Source organism: Loxodonta africana, chromosome 16, assembly GCF_030014295.1.
Source record: "Loxodonta africana isolate mLoxAfr1 chromosome 16, mLoxAfr1.hap2, whole genome shotgun sequence".
Classification (NCBI taxonomy): domain Eukaryota; kingdom Metazoa; phylum Chordata; class Mammalia; order Proboscidea; family Elephantidae; genus Loxodonta; species Loxodonta africana.
The window spans coordinates 71,592,925-71,610,647 of NC_087357.1; the positions used below are offsets into that span (position 1 = coordinate 71,592,925).

At 39.9% G+C, this 17,723-nt stretch overlaps 1 protein-coding gene across 1 annotated transcript in view; it reads right to left on the bottom strand.

Moving 5' to 3' along the window:
* CFAP70 (cilia and flagella associated protein 70) overlaps positions 1-17,723 on the bottom strand; it is a 146,800-nt gene that overhangs the window by 57,007 nt on the left and 72,070 nt on the right. The window contains 4 exon segments of the mRNA XM_064269713.1: positions 4,616-4,741; positions 7,357-7,488; positions 12,869-13,063; positions 13,424-13,484. Of these exon segments, the coding sequence (XP_064125783.1) occupies positions 4,616-4,741; positions 7,357-7,488; positions 12,869-13,063; positions 13,424-13,484 (514 nt within the window).

Here is a 17,723-nt window from a genome sequence, read left to right on the forward strand (position 1 = left end):
GTTGATATGTTGTGGGGTTTTTAATCAATGTCATAAAACAATATGTGTACTAACTCTTGCATGAGTTTGTCCTGTTAAACCTTCATCTAAAGTACAATTAAAAAAAAAAATAGACATATACACATCCATGTTCTTGGCAGCATTATTCACAACAGCAAAAAGATGGAAGCAATTTAAGCACTCACCAACAGATGAATGGATAAATAAACTATGGTACATACATACAATGGAATACTACTCAATGATAAAGAACAATGATGAATCTGCGACACATTTCACAACATGGATGAATCTGGAGGGCATTATCTTGAGTGAAATAAGTCAATCACAAAAGGACAAGTATTGTATGAGACCACTATTATAAAAACTCATGAAAAGGTTTACACAAAGAAAAAAACAATGTTTGACAGTTAATGAGGGAGGAGGGTGGTGGGGAGGGAAAATTTTTTTTAGATAGTAGATAAATGGTAACTTTGGTGAAGGGTAAGACAATACACAATACTGGGGAAGTCAGCACAACTTGACCAAGGCAAAGTCATAGAAGTTTCACAGACACATCCAAACTCCCTGAGGGACCGAGTTACTGGGCTGAGGTCTGGGGGGACCATGGTTTCTGGGGACATCTAGCTTAACCGGCATAACATATTTATAAAGAAAATGCTTTACATTTGACTGTGGAGAACAGCATCTGGTGTCTTAAAAGCTTGTAAGCAGCCATCTAAGATACATCTACTGGTCCCATCCCTCCTGAAGCAAAGGAGAATGAAGAAAACCAAAGACACAAGGGAAAGATTAGTCCAGAGGACTAATGGGCCACAACTACCACAACCTCCACCAGACTGAGCCTAGAACAACTAGATGGTGCCTGGCTACCACCGCTGACTGCTCTGCCAGGGATCACATTAGAGGGTCCCAGACAGAGTGGGAGAAAAATATAGAACAAAATTCAAATTCACAAAAAAGAAAAAAATACCAGACTCGCTGGTCTAAAAGAGACTGGAGAAACTCCAAGAGGATGGCCCCCTGACATTGTTTTAACTCAGTATTGAAGTCACTCCCAAGGTTCACCTTTCAGCCAAAGATTAGACAGGTCTATAGGGCAAACAATAACACACATGAGGAACGTGCTTCATAGTTCAATCATGTATACAAGACTACTTGGGCACCACCAGCCCAAAAGCAAAGACCAGAAGGCAGGAAGGGACCAGGAAACCTGGATGGATGGAAACACGGAACCCGGGGTGGATAAGGGAAGAGTGCTAACACATTGGGAGGTTGGCAACCAATGTCACAAAACAATTTGGGTACTAACTGTTTAATAAGAAACTAATTTGCTCTGTAAACTTTCACTTAAAGCACAATAAAGCAAAAAGAAATCAGAATACTCATACATTGATGGTGAGAATGTAAAATGGTGCAGCCACATTGGAAAACAATTTGGCAGCTCCTCAAAAAGTTAAGCATACAGTTACCGTAAAAAACCTGTTGCCGTCGAGTGGATTCCGACTCATAGAGTTACCATATGACCCAACAATTCCATTCCTAGGTATCTACTCAAGAGAAATGAAAACATATGTCCACATAAAAACTTATACACCTTATACATCAATGTTTAAAAAAAAAAAAAGAGATGTTTATATCATCATTATTCATAATACCCAAAAAGTAGAAACAACCCAAGTACCCATCAACAGATAAATGGATAAAATGTGGTATATTCATACAATGGAATATTATTCAGCCACAAAAAGGAATGTAGTACTGGTACAAGCTACAACATAGATGAACCTCAAAAACATTATGTAAAGTGGAAGAAGCCAGATACAAAAGGCCACATTTATGATTCCATTTACAGGAAATGGCTACAGTAGGCAAATCTATAGAGACAGAAAGTAGATTAGTGGGCCTGGGGCAGAGCAAGAGACAGGGAATGTAGAGTGACTATTAACATGTACAGTGTTCCTTTCAGGGTGATGAAATGCTCTAAAATTAGATTGTAGAAATATTTACACAACTCTGTAAACATATTAATTGCCACTGTACAGTTTAAATGGGTGAACACATGACGCATGAATTATATATCAATAAAGCTGCTAAAAATTATAAATGGAGGCAAATACTCAGACCATTTTTCATGTAAGTTTAGTTAGATTATGATACATGTGATAGGCAGTAGTAAGAGAACTAGAAAACCCAACTGTCATTCATAACACATTCTGAAGGCTCAGTAAATGTTTGCAAAATTTGTTAAATACAGGTTTTATTTTATAAATTATTTCCGGTAAACTTTCTTTTTGGTATACAGCTCTATAAACGTAGCTATCCCGTTAACATATGTATAGACTCATGTTACCACCACCACAATCAACATACAGAACAGTTCCATCACCCAGAACACCCTTCCACTCGCCCGTTATAGTTATCTCCTCCCCTATCTATAACCCTTGACGATCACTGGCCTGCTCTTCACCATTATAGTTTTGTTTTCTGAGAATGTCATATAAACAGAATCTTAAATTACATAACCTTTTGAAACTAGCTTCTTTCATTCAGCATAATACCTTTAAGATGCATCCAAGTTGTTGAGTATATATTAATAGTTCATTCCTTTTTACTGCTCCCTAGTATTCCATTATATAGATATACCATAGTTTGTTTATCCATTCACCCACAGAAGGACATTTGGGTTGCTTCTGATTTGGGCAATTATGAATATGGCTGCTATAGACATTTGTGTACAGGTATTTGTATAAATATAAGATTTCATTTCTTTAGGAGTGGGATTGCTGGGTCATACAATAAATGTATAAAAAACTGTAAAATCGTTTTCCAGAGTGGCTGTATCATTTTGCACTCCCGTCAGCAATGTATGAGGGTTCCAGTTGCTCCCGTATTCTCACCAAGACTTGGTATTGTCAGCATTTTTCATTTTAATAAGTAGTATCTCATTGTGGTCATAATTTGCATTTCCCTAATGGCTTATGATGCTGAGTATCTTTTCATGTGCTTATTTGCCATCATGACATGCTCTTGAGTGAAGTGTCTGTTCAAATTCTTTTTTTAATATTATTTATATTGTTGTGGTTGAGAACATACACAGCAAAACATACACCAGTTCAACAGTTTCTATATGTACCATTTAGTGACTCTGATTACATTCTTCAAGTTGTGTAACCACTCTCACCCTCCCTTACTGAGTTGTTCCTCCCCCATTAACATAAATTCACTGCCCCCTAAGGTTTCTATCTAATATTTGGAGTTGTTTTTGTCAGTTTGACCCCATATAGATAGTTCTCAAAAGAGCATAATGCTCAAGGCAGACGTTTTTTACTAGTTAACCTAAACTACTGCTTGGTTTTAAGAGAACTTCAGGGGATATTTTTGGTTTAAGGTTTAAAGATTATCTTAGGAGGTGAAGGAATTTACAGAGACTGCACCGAAATTCAGGCTGAAATTTAGCCTCACGCCTTCCCTCGGTACCATGTGTTTTCATGGGAAAGAATCTCCCTCTTAGTCAAACCTGACAACAATTGATCTCCTCAAAGGACTGCCTTTGTTTTTACTGATTAATTTGTAATTTCTTTATTATCTTTTTTACTTCTTTCCTTGGATTATTTTGTTGTTTATGTTCTTTTTAAGTATTTAGTTCTTTTAGTTTCAGTCTATATTTTGTATTAATAAGCTTGTTTATCGTTATTAAAAAAAATTATCTCAGGGCAATAATTTCAGGGGTTCATCCAACCTTCATGGCTCCAGGATGTCTGGAATCCATGAGAATTTGAAATTCTGCTATGGATTTTCACCCTTTTGATCAGGATTCTTCTATGGAATCTTTGATCAAAATGTTCAGTAATGGTAGCAGGGCACCAACCAGTTCTTCTGGTCTCACGGCAAAGGAGGCAGTAGTTCATGGAGGCAGTCAGCCACGCACTCTGTCTCCTCCTCCTATTCCTGACTTTCCTTCTTCCTCTGTTGTTACAGGTGAATAGAGACCAATTGTTGTGCCCTGGATGGTCAACGCAAGCTTTTAAGGCACTGCACATCGAACTAGGAGGTAGAATAGAAGCACTAAACATGTTAAGCCATTATCTGTTCAAATTCCTTATCCATTTTTCAACTGAGTTGTTTGTTTTCTTATTGTTGAACTTTAAGAGCTCTTTATATTCTGGTTGCAAATCCTTTGTTAGATACATGTTTTGCAATTTTTTTCCTAGTTTGTCGTTTTTCTTTTCTTTCTCCTAACTGTCTTTAAATGAGCAAAAGTTTTTAATTTTGATGAAGTTCCATTTATTAAATTTTTCTTTTATGGATCATGCCTTTGGTGTCATATCTAAGAACTCTCAGGTTAGAAAGATTTTTCTCCTGTTTTCTTTTAAAATTTGAAATAATTTTATGTTTTACATTTAGATATATGATCCATTTTTAGTTAAGTCAGGCTTAGGTTGAGGTTAATTTTTTTTTTTTTTCATGTGGATGAAAAGCAAATGGCCATATTTGTGTGGGTCTATTTTTAGATTCTATCTGGTTTGATTTTAAACAGTGTAAAACTACTATTTATTATACCCATGTTACACAAATAAAAGTAAAAACAATCACTGGGAAGACGTTTAATTACCTCTTCATAATATACTGCTGCCATTTCAAAATTCTCGTTGACTTCTGCTTCAAATGCAAAGAGTCGGAGCTGTTCACTGCTTGTATGAATGGTTGAAATAGCACCTTGGATATCATCTGGCATGACCTTATCAACGTCAAAGATGTTAGGCAGACAAAATGAAGCAATTCAAGCAGAGAGTCTTTATAAGAACAGGCTGCATATGAGACTAGTCATGGAGTCTAAAATTATATTGAGGTTTCCTATGGTCTTGCCAATATAGTAAGAGAATGTGAGTGAACCAAGAGTGAAAGAGAATATCAAGCTCATGAAAGTGAATAAAAAATTGCTTATGGATGAAACTGTTCTCCTCAACCTGTAGGGCAGTCCAAGTCCTTAGGCAGGTCACCTCTGGCCTCAAACAGCTTCCTTCATTGTCTTTAGTGTATAGAACAAAAATATAACTTTCCAGGTGCCATGGCATGAAAAAGGTTGGCAAGCGCTTGCTAGGGTCTTCAAATATCAAGAAACAGGAAACTAAGAGTAACGTTTTGGGGGCCGGATCTATGCTCTGAGTGGTATACAGACTGACAGACCTTACAAAGGAGGCATTTTAGAAATAGCTAGAAGGGTAGGAGGAAAATCAGAAAAAAACTATATCCTATACACCCAGATGGGAAACCAGATCTGGTGTCATTCGTAATCTCCTAGGGCAGAAGCTACGGCCAAAGAAGACCTCCCCTCAAAAATAAAATAGTATCACAATGACTTTTACAAGTAGAGTTGCTAAGGAATGTGGAAAGTAAAGCCAAATTTGAGACGGCCCCAAGACAGCTTGTGATCATTGATGAATGCCTCTGTTTTTTGTTCTTTAGTTTCAATGTCCTTGATCTCTAAATCCCTTCAGCAACACTTCTATGCCCAAACCAGAAATTCTATACCTCCAATCCCACTATCAGAACCTAAATTCCAAGCCTTCACCTTTTTTGACCCTTGTTCCTAGTTGCCATCAAACTGGACCGAACTCATGACAACCTTATGTGCAACAGAACAAAACGTTGCCCAGTCCTGTGCTAACTTCATGATCGTTGGTACCCTAAAACTGTTGAGTTTACTGAAATGTTCACCTCCAATAGGCCCAACACTTACAAAATTGATCATGCTGGACTTCATGATTACCCCCACATACTACTTTCACCCAGCACACTCAAATCCCATTCTTGTCCTTCTCATGCACCTGAGAACCCCCAAATTAAAACAATCCTACGATCTGACTTCTTTCTCTTCTTCATGAGTTGTTAACTGGCCCTGAGGAAAACTGCATAGACAGAGATATCCAAGCTGCCACAGACTCTTCTGGCATCCAATATTTGCTTAAAACCTTTAATACACTCAGCAATCTATGTACTTGCCTTGTTCGGTGACATCTATTATGCTATGCAGTATCTAAATTTTCTTCTCTTCAAGCTTTTCATTCACCCTTATTCTCTGCACTTTCAATAAAGACCTTACTTCACAGAGGCAATAGAAATCATTAGGCAAGATGTCCCTCAACTTTTTAACCGTACCTAAATTATTTATTTCTGCACTCACTGCATCTCTTTCCTTTTAGTTCCAGTGGAAGAGGCTCAATGAAGTTGCTATGTAAAGGTTAATAATAATCTCCTTACTGTCAAATCCAATGAAAACTTCAGATTTTGCTTTTCTTAAACTCCTGTCAGTATTTGACAATGTTGACCAATTTTTCCTTAAAATTCTCTTGGCTTCTATGACACCACTGTCTTCTGGTTCTTTTGCCTCTTTAACAATTTCTCTCATCTCCTTCATCAATTCTTTTTCTCATATGTCCCTTAAGTGCTGGTGTTTCTTAGAGTTGCACTGTCAGCTCTACTTTCTTTACTCATGTCTTTCTCAGGCAGCCTCAACTATTACCATAGTTTTAACTATATGCTCATGCCTCCCATCCCATCTCTAGGTCAGATCTCTCTCTTGAGCAAGACACCACTGGAGCCAATGTTCAAAACCGAATTCAACATCACCTCCCTCCTGCCAGATCTACTCATGTTGTATTCTTTGTCCTAGTTAATGTACTACCAGCTAACTCAGTCATCGAGCCTTAAACTTAACAATCTTTGACTCCTCTTCCTCCTTACTATGCAATAACTAGCTAACATCACCACTTTCACCTCTAGCCCATCCTCCATATTGCTGTGTTTTTTGTATAATGTCAATCTGATCACACTATACTCTGCTTAAAATAATTAAATTTACTGCTCCCTACCACTTATGAGGAAGAAGTCAAAACTTCTTTGCATGGCATACAAGGCCCCTGTCCATACTCCCAGCTCTCTCATCAGGAACTGATCCCTAGCTTCATCTCCTGCTTCTTTACCCCAACCTCTAGTCCTGAAGAAAAAATTAGAATTGCACATGTCCATAGAAGAGAGTAACTTTTCTTTCACAATTTACATAGCTGATTATACCTATTTTTGACAATTCCATTACATTTCTGACAGTTATGAAATTTATTTTTCTAGGAAGATGAATGAGCATGCCTCCTTGTTCTCCCCCAAATCTGCCTCGTAACTTAGACAGTATTTTATTCATCTTTGTGTTTTCAGTGCCTAGCACAGAGCAGACCTCTCAATAAATGTTTGTTGAATGAAGAGGAAAAGAAGCAAGCAAGCAAGGAAGGAATCATCCAGAGGAGACCCTGATGTTCTATGGATAAAAGGAAGGGCTCTCAGTTCTCAGGCACCTACCTGGTTTAGGGCCACATGCATCTGATCCACCAGGAACACATACAGCTCACTGATAAACGTCTGCAGTTCCTCCTGGCTTTCAAATGACGTCGTCTTTAAGTATTTCTCTCTCACAATCTTTACCACAGCATGCTGCAAGAGACACAGATCACCCATGGGATAACACAGTCTAGCACCAGGCTAACAGCACAGTATGACTTGGACTGGCCTTATAGTCATTGAAAATTCAATGGGTGTTCGATTTCTCCCTTGGTGACTGTTAGACTGTCGGCTCTCTGATTTTCTCCCAATCAGCATACTCTTTCTGACTTATTTCCTCAACTTCACCATTATCACTAATAGAGACAATGTGGGACCCATACCGTGTGAAGAGAATCATAAATCCAAAGAAAGCCTTAGCATTTATTGTTGTTGTTAGGTACCATCCAGTCAGTTCTGACTCATAGTGACCCTATGTACAACAGAACAAAACACTGCCTGGTCTTGTGCTACCCTCAAAATCATTACTAAGCTTGAGCCCATTGTTGCAGCCACTATGTCAATCCATCTCGCTGACTATCTTTTTCACTGACCCTCTACTTTACCAAGGATGATGTTCTTCTCCAGTGCCTGGTCCATAACATGTCCAAAGTATGTGTGACAAAGTCTCATTATCCTTGCTTTTAATGAGCATTCTGGCTATACTTCTTCCAAGACAGATTTGTTTGTTCTTCTGGCAGTCCATGGTATATTTAATATTCTTTAAAAAAAAAAAAAAAAAATTTTTTTTTTTTTTTTTTTTACCAATACCATAACTCAAAGGCAACAATTCTTCTTTGATCTTCCTTATTCATTGTCCAGCTCTCATATGCATATGAGGCAATTGAAAACACCATGGCTTGGGTCAGGTGCACCTTAGGCCTGAAAGTGACATTTTTGCTTTTTAACACTTTAAAGAGATCTTTTGCAGCATATTTGTCCAATGCAATTTGTTGTTTGACTTCTTGACTGCTGTTTCCATGGGCATTCATTATGAATACAAGTAAAATGAAATCCTTGACAACTTCAATCTTTTGTTTATCATGATGCTGCTTATTATTGGTTCAGTTATGAGGATTTTTGTTTTCTGTATGTTGAGGTGTACTCCATACTGAAGGCTGTGGTCTTTGATCTTCATCAGTAAGTGCTTCAAGTCCTCTTCTCTTTCAGCAAGCAAGGTTGTGACATCTGCATATCGCAGGTTGTTAATGATTCTTCCTTCAAACCTGATGCCATGTTCTTCTTCATATAGTGCATCTTCTCAGATTATCTGCTCAGCATACATATTGAATAAGTATGGTGAAAGGATACAGCCCTGACTCATACCCTTCCTGACTTTAACCACACAGTATTCCCTTGTTCTGTTCGAAAGACTGCCTCTTGGTCTAAGTACAGGTTCCTCATGAGCACAATTAAGTGTTCTGGAATTCCCATTCTTCATGATATTATCCGTAATTCGTTATGATCCACACAGTTGAATGCCTTTCCGTAGTCAATAAAACACAGGAAAACATCTTTCTGGTATTCTCTGCTTTCAGCCATGATCTCTCTGACAACCCTCATTATACATCCTCACCTGAATCTGGCTTGCATTTCTGGCAGTTTCCTGTTGATGTACTGCTGCAACTGCTTTTGAATGACCTTCAGCAAAATTTCTCTCCTGTGTGATGTTAATGATATTGTTCGCTAATTTCCACATTCTGTTGGATTGCCTTTCTTTGGAATGTATACAAATATGGATCTCTTCTAGTTGGTTGGCCAGGCAGCTGTCTTCCAAGTTTCCCAGCATAGACGAGTACGTGCTTCCAGCGCCGCATCCGTTTGTTGAAACATCTCATCTGGTAGTCCTTCAATTCCTGAAGCCTTGTTTTTTGCCGATGCCTTCAGTGCAGCTTGGACCTCTTCCTTTAGTACCATCGGTTCCTGATCATATGTTACCTCCTGAAATGGCTGTGCATCGGCCAGTTCTTTTTGGTATGGTGACTCTGTGTATTCCTTCCATTTTCTTTTGATGCTTCCTATGTCAAAAACTTTTGTTTTTTTTTTATGTCGTTCAATATTTTGCCCACAGAATCCTTAAAAATTACAACTCAAGGCTTGAATTTTTTCTTTAGTTCTTTCATCTTGAGAAACGCCAAGGGTGTTCTTCTCTTTTGGTTTTCTATCTCCGGGTCTTTGTACATTTCACTATAATACTTTGTCTTCTCGAGCTGCCCTTTGAAACCTTCTGTTCAGCTCTTTTACTTCATCATTTCTTCCTTTCGTTTTAGCCACTCTACGTTCAAGAGCAACTTTCAAAGTTCCTGCTGACATCCATTTTGTTTATGGGACAGTTCTACTCTTCCTATAGGGTCACTATGAGTTGGAATTGACTCAACAGATTTTCTTGCTTTCTTCATGTATGGTCCTTGATGTCATTCCACAACTCATCTAGTCTTCTGTCATTAGTGTTCAATGCATCAAATCTATTCATAAGACTGTCTCTAAGTTCAGGTGGGATATACTCAGGGTTGTACTTTGGCTCTCCTGGACTTGTTCGGATTTTCTTAAATTTCAACTTGAACTTGCATATCAGCAATTGATGGTCTGTTCTGCAGGCGGCCCCTGGCCTTGTTCTGACTAATGATATCGAGCTTTTCCATCATCTCTTTCCACAAACGTAGTCGATTTGATTCCTGTGTATTCCATCTGGCGAGAGCCACGGGTAGAAACCAAAAAAAAAACCAAACCCATTGCCGTCGAGTCGATTCTGACTCATAGCGACCCTACAGAACAGAGTAGAACTGTCCCACAGGGCTTCCAAGGAGCAGCCAATGGATTCAAACTGCTGACCTTTGGTTAGCAGCCAATCCCTTAACCACTGTGCCACCATTTATGTTGTGGAAAAAGGTATTTGCAATGAAGAAGTCATTGGTCTTGGAAAATGCGATCTCCAGCGCCATTTCTAACACCAAGGCCATATTGTCCATTTACCAATTCTTCTTCTTTGTTTCCACTGTTTGCATTCCAATCACTAATAACTATCAGTGCATCTTGATTGCATGTTTAATCAATTTCAGACTGCATTTTCTCTCAGTGTAACCACATGATTCAAGGGAGAAAGGCTTGGTCTGAAAGTCCAGAGAATAGAATTCCGTTTTTAATCCTGCCACTGTACAACCTTATAAGTTAATTTCTACTTTGGTACCTCGGTTTCCTCATTTGTTAAATGGATATGTAGTTCTGGTATTACTATCTTACTTCAAGGTGATTAAGAAGTCAAAGAAGATAACAAGTAGAAAAGCTTAAAATGCTGTACAAATATAAACACAGTTTGTCGCTATGACCAGGAAAGCTTCTTTTTTCCCCCTAAGCAAACATTATTGCCAGGTTTTAGATTAAGCATTTTCCATGCTTAATTAATTCTCATGATGACTCTATATGATATTATTATTTCTACTCCACAGGCAAGGAAACTGAGGCTCAGAGAGGTGAGGTCACTTGCCCAAGGTCACCCGGCTGGTAAAGACAGAACCAGAAACAAATTGAGACCTGTTTATTCCACCTACTGAGAATAGCCTCTTGCTTCCATGAGCACCAGTTGTTTTTTACTTTATTACTCCCACACACTGTCTTTGTATCTGTTTAGTACAGCACAAGGAACACAGTGAATGTGCACAGAGAGGCAGTGTAGCATAGCGGTTGAGAACATGAGTGCTGGAGCCACAATGCCTGCATCTGAGTACTGTCTTCGAACTTTATTAGCTCTGTGACACTGGGCAAATTATCCAACCTCCTTATGTCTCATTTCCCCATCTTTAAAATGGGGAGCACCTACCTCATAGAGCTGTTGTGAGAATTAAATTAGTAAAACATGAAGCATTTAGAAAGTGCCTGGCATGTAGTAAACACTCAATGAATATTTGTTGTTGTTAGTTCTCAGTTGCCATTGAGTCAGCTCCTACTCATGGTGACCTCATGAACAACAGAACAAAACACTCCTAGTTCTATGTCATCTTCATGATGGTTGGTATGCCTACGTCCACTGTTGTGGCCACTGTGCCTTCCAACCTAGGGGGCTCATTTGTCAGCACTACATCAGGCAATATTCTGGTCCACAGGGTTTTAATTGTTGAACTTTTGAAAGCGTATTACCAGACCTTTCTTCCTAGTCTGTTTTAGTCTGGAAGCTCCGCTGAAACCTACCCACCATGGTGACCCTGGTATTTGAAATACTGGTGGCATAGCTTCCAGCATTATAGCAACATGAAAGCCAACACAGTATGACCAGCTAACAGATGGGTAGTAGCAATAAATGTTAGCCATTATTATTCAATAAGCTATTAGTAAGTAAATATTTCTCAAATTCCAGTGTAATGAATCACTTTTTTGTGGCCTTTCTAGTCATGGTCCTGTAACAACTCTCACCCAAGTGGTTGGGCCGCACTGTGCAAATAAGATAACTGTGGCTCACCAAGGGGATTGGTCAATTTTGCCGTAAAAGAGAGCCAATTCCAGAGCAGAGAGAAGAATCCAGCATCATCAAGGAAGAACAGCCAGAAGCCAGCAGGTCCACTGGACCTGGGATGCCCGCACTGAGAAGCTCCTGGACCCAGGAGACAGAGAGCGAGCTATAACCTTGAAGATGGTAAGAAGTGGTGGCAGGAGAGACCTGGCAGCAGAGACTTGGCAGCAGAGACCAGGCAGTAGGAGACAGCGCGTTGGGCTTCCCGGCCCATAGAGAGAGAAAGCTGAATGCCTTTGGGCAGAGGCCTAGGGCCAGGGAGAAGTGTGCCTGCGAGCATGACTGGAAAGAGGCTGTCCTGATGGAAGAACTGTATCCTTAAGTGTTCCTGAGCCTGGACTGTAACCTGTTACTTCCCTAATAAACATTATAATCGTGGGTATGGTCTGTGAGTTCTGTGTGGCCATTGCAATGAATAATCGAATCCAGCAGAGAAGTAGACAGTGCCATGGGAGAGACAGTGTCAGAATTGGTACAGATGGTAGAGAGAGGAGGCATGTCTGACTTCGCCTCATAGGGATCAGCCTTGGGCAGTTGATACTGATTCTCCTTCCCCCTTGTGAAGTTATAGGAGGTCAGACACTGCTCCCATGCTGTTTTTACATAAATTTTAGTGATTCTATCGGCTAGGGAAAGGTTCGTAATAAGTGACAGAGATAAGAAGTCACAGTCAGTACCAGATACAGACTGTCTGTCCCCTGGAGCAACATAAAATCTTGTCCAGAAATCTGGCCTGACCCCAAGTGAAGAATTAGGTTCTTAAAAGTTCATGCTCAGACTGGATACTGAGCCATTCCAAGACTCCACAGGAATGGAGCTTCTTCTGCCATCATATCATAGAGAACTTAGTCCTCTGCATCAGCAAGAAGAAAGGCGGGAACATAGCTGGATGCAATCAGAGAGAAAAAAAAAAGTTTAACTGGGTATATAGAGAAAGTGCTCTATAAAAAAAAACAAAACAAAACATGGAATAATTAAGTAATGTTTTGCCTTGAGTTGTTCTTTGAAAGCAAAGTATTTTCCAGAGTAATTAAGTTCATAGTTGAGCTGGCACTTCTGCTCCTCCAGGGTTTCTTTATCCATTTCATTCTCCAGTTTGGTCAGCTCTTTCCCATACATCCTGTGGTATTCATTCAGAATGGCTCTTGAAATGTTTTTGATCTGCATGTGATAGTCACTCACCGCCTAGGAAAATACAAAATACGTCAGAAAAAATATCTGGTAAAGAGGCCTCAAAGAGGTCAGGATTGTGGATTAGAAGTCTGAAACTAGACTGGGTTATACGTTCAGTAACACTTTAGGTATAAACTGTCCTTTTCTTTCCAACTCATAGGCTACCAGCGAAAGATTGAACACTGTATGACACTGTATGCTATTTGACTGTATGCCCCCGGTTATAGATAGAACCAGGAATGAAAATATATGTAACTTCAAACAACTTCTCACACCTGCTGGAAAAATACTTAACAAGTCCGTGCCTTACTGTCTAAATGCATACACTCAATAGCCTATTGCTTATGGTTTCACCTTCGCTCTGGCACTTGCCTTCTGAGCTCCTCCTGTACGACGGGTAAGAGGAGGCCTTGGAGGAATCATTTCCTTGACCCTGTATCAGAAAAAGAAAATTTATTGTCTGTAGGTTTATGTTCTCTTACTTTACATCCACCAAGAGCCCAGGTCAGGGAGGTTCAAGGGCTGTTCCCCTATCACACTTGAGCACTGGGCTATTCTATCACTGAAAAGCCTCGATGTGAATCCCAGAACAGTATATGGCTATGGACCAGTTAAGACAGCGCCGAGAGGCAGCTATTGGATTGTACCCAAACTGTACTTTTGGCTAATTTGAGTCCTGGTTTTAACTTTACACATTTAAGAAAAATGATTGTTGTACACAAGAGGCTGCTTGATTACAGAGTTGAAAGAAATGGGTGTCATGATTTTAGGTACATTCAGTAGGTAGTATACCCATATGATTCAAAACTCCAAAGGTATAAAACAATATATAGTAAAATGTCTCCTTCCAACCGTGTTCCCCAGCCACCCAGTTTCCTCCCCAGAGACAATGTCATTCATTAATTTATTCAGAATATATACTGATCGCTTACTATGCATCAGACCATTTTCTAGGTGCTGGGGATACCCATATACCCATTGGCATCAAGTCGATTCCGACTCATAGCAACCCCATAGGACAGAGTAGAACTGTCCCATAGGGTTTCCAAGAAGTGGCTGGTGGATTCAAACTGCCCACCTTTTGGTTAGCAGTCAAACACTTAACCACTGCACCACCAGGGTGCATTAAATAGACAAAAATTTGTGTCCTCACAAAGCTTATATACTAATGGGGAGACAGAGACAATAAACAGCATAAATAATTAACACAAATATGTTAGTGATAAATGCCATGGAGAAAAAAAATGCAGGAGGGCAGACAGATGATTTTGGGGGCTGGAGGGGTAGAATGACGGAGCATATTTCACCAGGGAAGGCTTCACTGAGATAACGACATTGGAGTAAAGACCTGAGGGAAGTAAGGAAGCAAGTTATGTAGACTTCTGGGGTAAGAACATTTCAGACAAAGGAGAGAGCCCTTGAAGCAAGAGTGCGCCTAGTGTGTGTATAAGGAATAGCAGAGAGCCCAGTTTGGCCGGACTGGTGGCACAGTTGTTAAAGCACCGGAATGCTAATCGAAAGGTTGGCAGTTCGAAACCACTGGCTACTCCACAACAAAAAGATGTGGCAGTCTGTAGAGAGGTGCTTCTGTAGAGATTTACAGCCTTGGAAACCCTAGTGGGTCACTATGAGTCGGAATCGACTCCACAGCAGTTGATTTTTTTTTTTGATAAGCAGTACGAAAGGAAGTGGAGTGCAGAACGCGTAGGCCCTGGTAGGCCACTGAAAGCACTTTGGCTTTTCCTCAGCGTGTGATGGTCACTGGAGGTTTCTGAGCAGAGGAGTTACATGAATTGACTTCCATTTTAATATAATCATTCCAGATGCTGCATTAAGAAGAAACTGCCCAAATGATGATCAACTGATGAATGAATGGATAGACAAAAGGTGGTATATCCATACAATGGAATAACACATGGCAATGAAAATGAATGAAGTACTGACACATGCTACGATATGGATGAATCTTGAGAACATTATGCTAAGTCAAAGAAGCCAGACATAAAAAATCACATACTGTATAATTCCATTTATATGAAATGTCCAGAGTAGACAAATCTATAGAGACAGAAAGCGGACCGGTAGCTGCACAGGGCTGCGGGACAGGAGGTTGGGAGGAAATAAGGAATGAATGCTAATGGGTATGGGGCATGGGGTTTCTTTTTGGGGTGATGAAAATGTTCTCAGATTGACTTTGGTGATGGTTGCACATCTCTGTGAATACATTAAAAACCACTGAGCTATACACTTTAAATGAGTGAAATGTATGATATGTGAAGTTGGTTTTTTGAAAAGGTCAATACAATTAACAAGCTTTTAGCTAGACTGACAAAGAGAGAAAAGCCTCAAATTACTAAAATCAGAAATGAAAGAGGGAACATTACTACTGACCTTATAGAAATAAGAAGTATTATTAAAAGTGTTTTAAGAGGACAGGCATCCCTAGGTGATGCAAATAACCAAAAGGTTGGCAGTTTGAGTCCATCCAGAGGCACCTCAAAAAAAGGCCTGGTGATCTACTTTGGAAAAATCAGCTACTGAAAACCCTATGTAGCACAATTCTACTCTGACACTGTAAAAATGTCGTGGTGGAGGTATCTGACCTCCTTTGATTTCGTGAGGGGAGACGGAATCATTACCAACATCAAGAGGCCAAGGCTGAGTGATATGAGGTGGAGGTCAGACATGCCTCCTCTCTCCAATCTTTTCACCAATTCACCAGTCATCTCTCCCACAGCACTCTTTACTTCTCTGCTAGGTTTCATAAGTCATCGCAATGACCACACAGAACTCACAAATGATACTCATGATTATGGAGTTTATTAGGGAAGTAACAGATTACAATTCAGGATCAGAAACAACTAATGATGTAGTTCACTGATCAAGACAGCTTCCTGTCAGCTGTGCCTTAAGGCAGGCCTCTCTCTGGCCCTCTGCCTCTCAGCCCCTCAGCTCCTAGGCCTCTTGGCCTTGCCTCTGCCTTGCTTGGGCAAATGTTACAAAGCTCTTTAGCTCTACCCATAAGAGCCCAGAGGCACCCCACATCACCAGCAAGCCTCCTGTCTGAAGGCACTCAGCTCTCTCTCTGTGAGTTGGTGAGCCTCGCTTTGCTAAGTGCCTGGAAGCACCCCACTCCACCAGCAAGCCTCCTGCCTGAAGGTGATCAGCTTTCTCGCCCTGTGAGCCAGCAAGCCCACTACATCATCTCCTCCTGGTCTGCCGATTCTCTTGCCTCTGCTACCGCTACTTTTCTGCTACTGCTTCTCACCATCTCTGGTGTTACAGCTCTTTCTGTCTGTCTCCTGGGTCTAGAAGATTCTCGGCACAGGGACCCTGGGTCCAAATGACACACTGTACTCCTAGCTCTTCTTTCTTGGTGGTAATGAGGTCCCCCCTTTCCACCTCTGGGATGATTCATTTTAAGCCTAGCAGTATAGCAAAACAGACCAATTCCCTCATAGCTTCCATACACCTTATTTGCATGGTCCTACCCCCACAAGGGCACCATGCACTTTATTTGCATTATTAGCAAGCTGTCCAATCTCCTTGGTGGGTCACAAGCACCATATTTGCATAGTTCCACCCAATCATTTGGTGGGACTTACAAGACCACAGTGAGAAGGGCCATATAAAAGCGATTCATCACACTGCAGACACACACTTGATGGCAACGGTTTTTATAAGAGGAGAATACTGTGGACAACTGCACACCAACAAATTTGATAACCTAGATGAAACAGACAAATTCCTAGAAACACACAAACTACAAAACCAAGTCAGGCCGAGATAGGAAATCTAAATAGACCTACAGCAAGAGATTGAATCAGTAATAAAAACTTCCCAACACAGAAAAGCCAAGGACCAGATGGCTTCACTGGTGAATTTTACCTACTATTTAAAAAGAATTAACACCAATCCTTCTCAAACTCTTCTAAAGAACAGAAGAGGGAGAAACCTTTTCTAGCTCATTCTATGAGGCCAGCAGTATCCTAATACCAAAGCCAGACAAAGACATCAAGAGCAATGAAAACTGCAGTGCAACATCACTTATGAATATAGACACAAAAATTCTCAATAAAATACAAGCAAATCAAATCCAGCAACATATTAGAAGGATTATACACCATTACCAAGCAGGATTTATCCCAGGAATGCAAAGGTCGTTCAGCATATGAAAATCACTTTGTAATACACCCAATTAATAAAGACCAAAACACTACATGATTATCTCATCGATACAGAAAAGCCTTTAACAAAATCCACCTTTTCATGATAAAAGCACTCAACAATTCAGAAATAGATCAGAACTTCTTCAAATAATAAAGAGGATTTATTAAAAACCCACAGTGAACATCATACTCAACAGTGAAAGACAGAAAGCTTTCCCTCTAAGATCAGAAACAAGACAAGGATGGCTGCTTCTATTCACAACTGTACTGGAAGGTCTAGCCAGAGCAATTAGGCAATAAATGTCATCCATATTTGAAAATTATAAGGAAAACTATCACTATTCACAAATGACATGATCTTATATATAAAAAAATCCTAACAAATCCACACACAAAAAAATGACTAGAGCTAACAATAAACAAATTCAGCAATGTTGCAGGTATAAGATGAACAGACAGATATTAGTTCTACTTCTATACACTGTTGTTGTTGTTCTATGCTG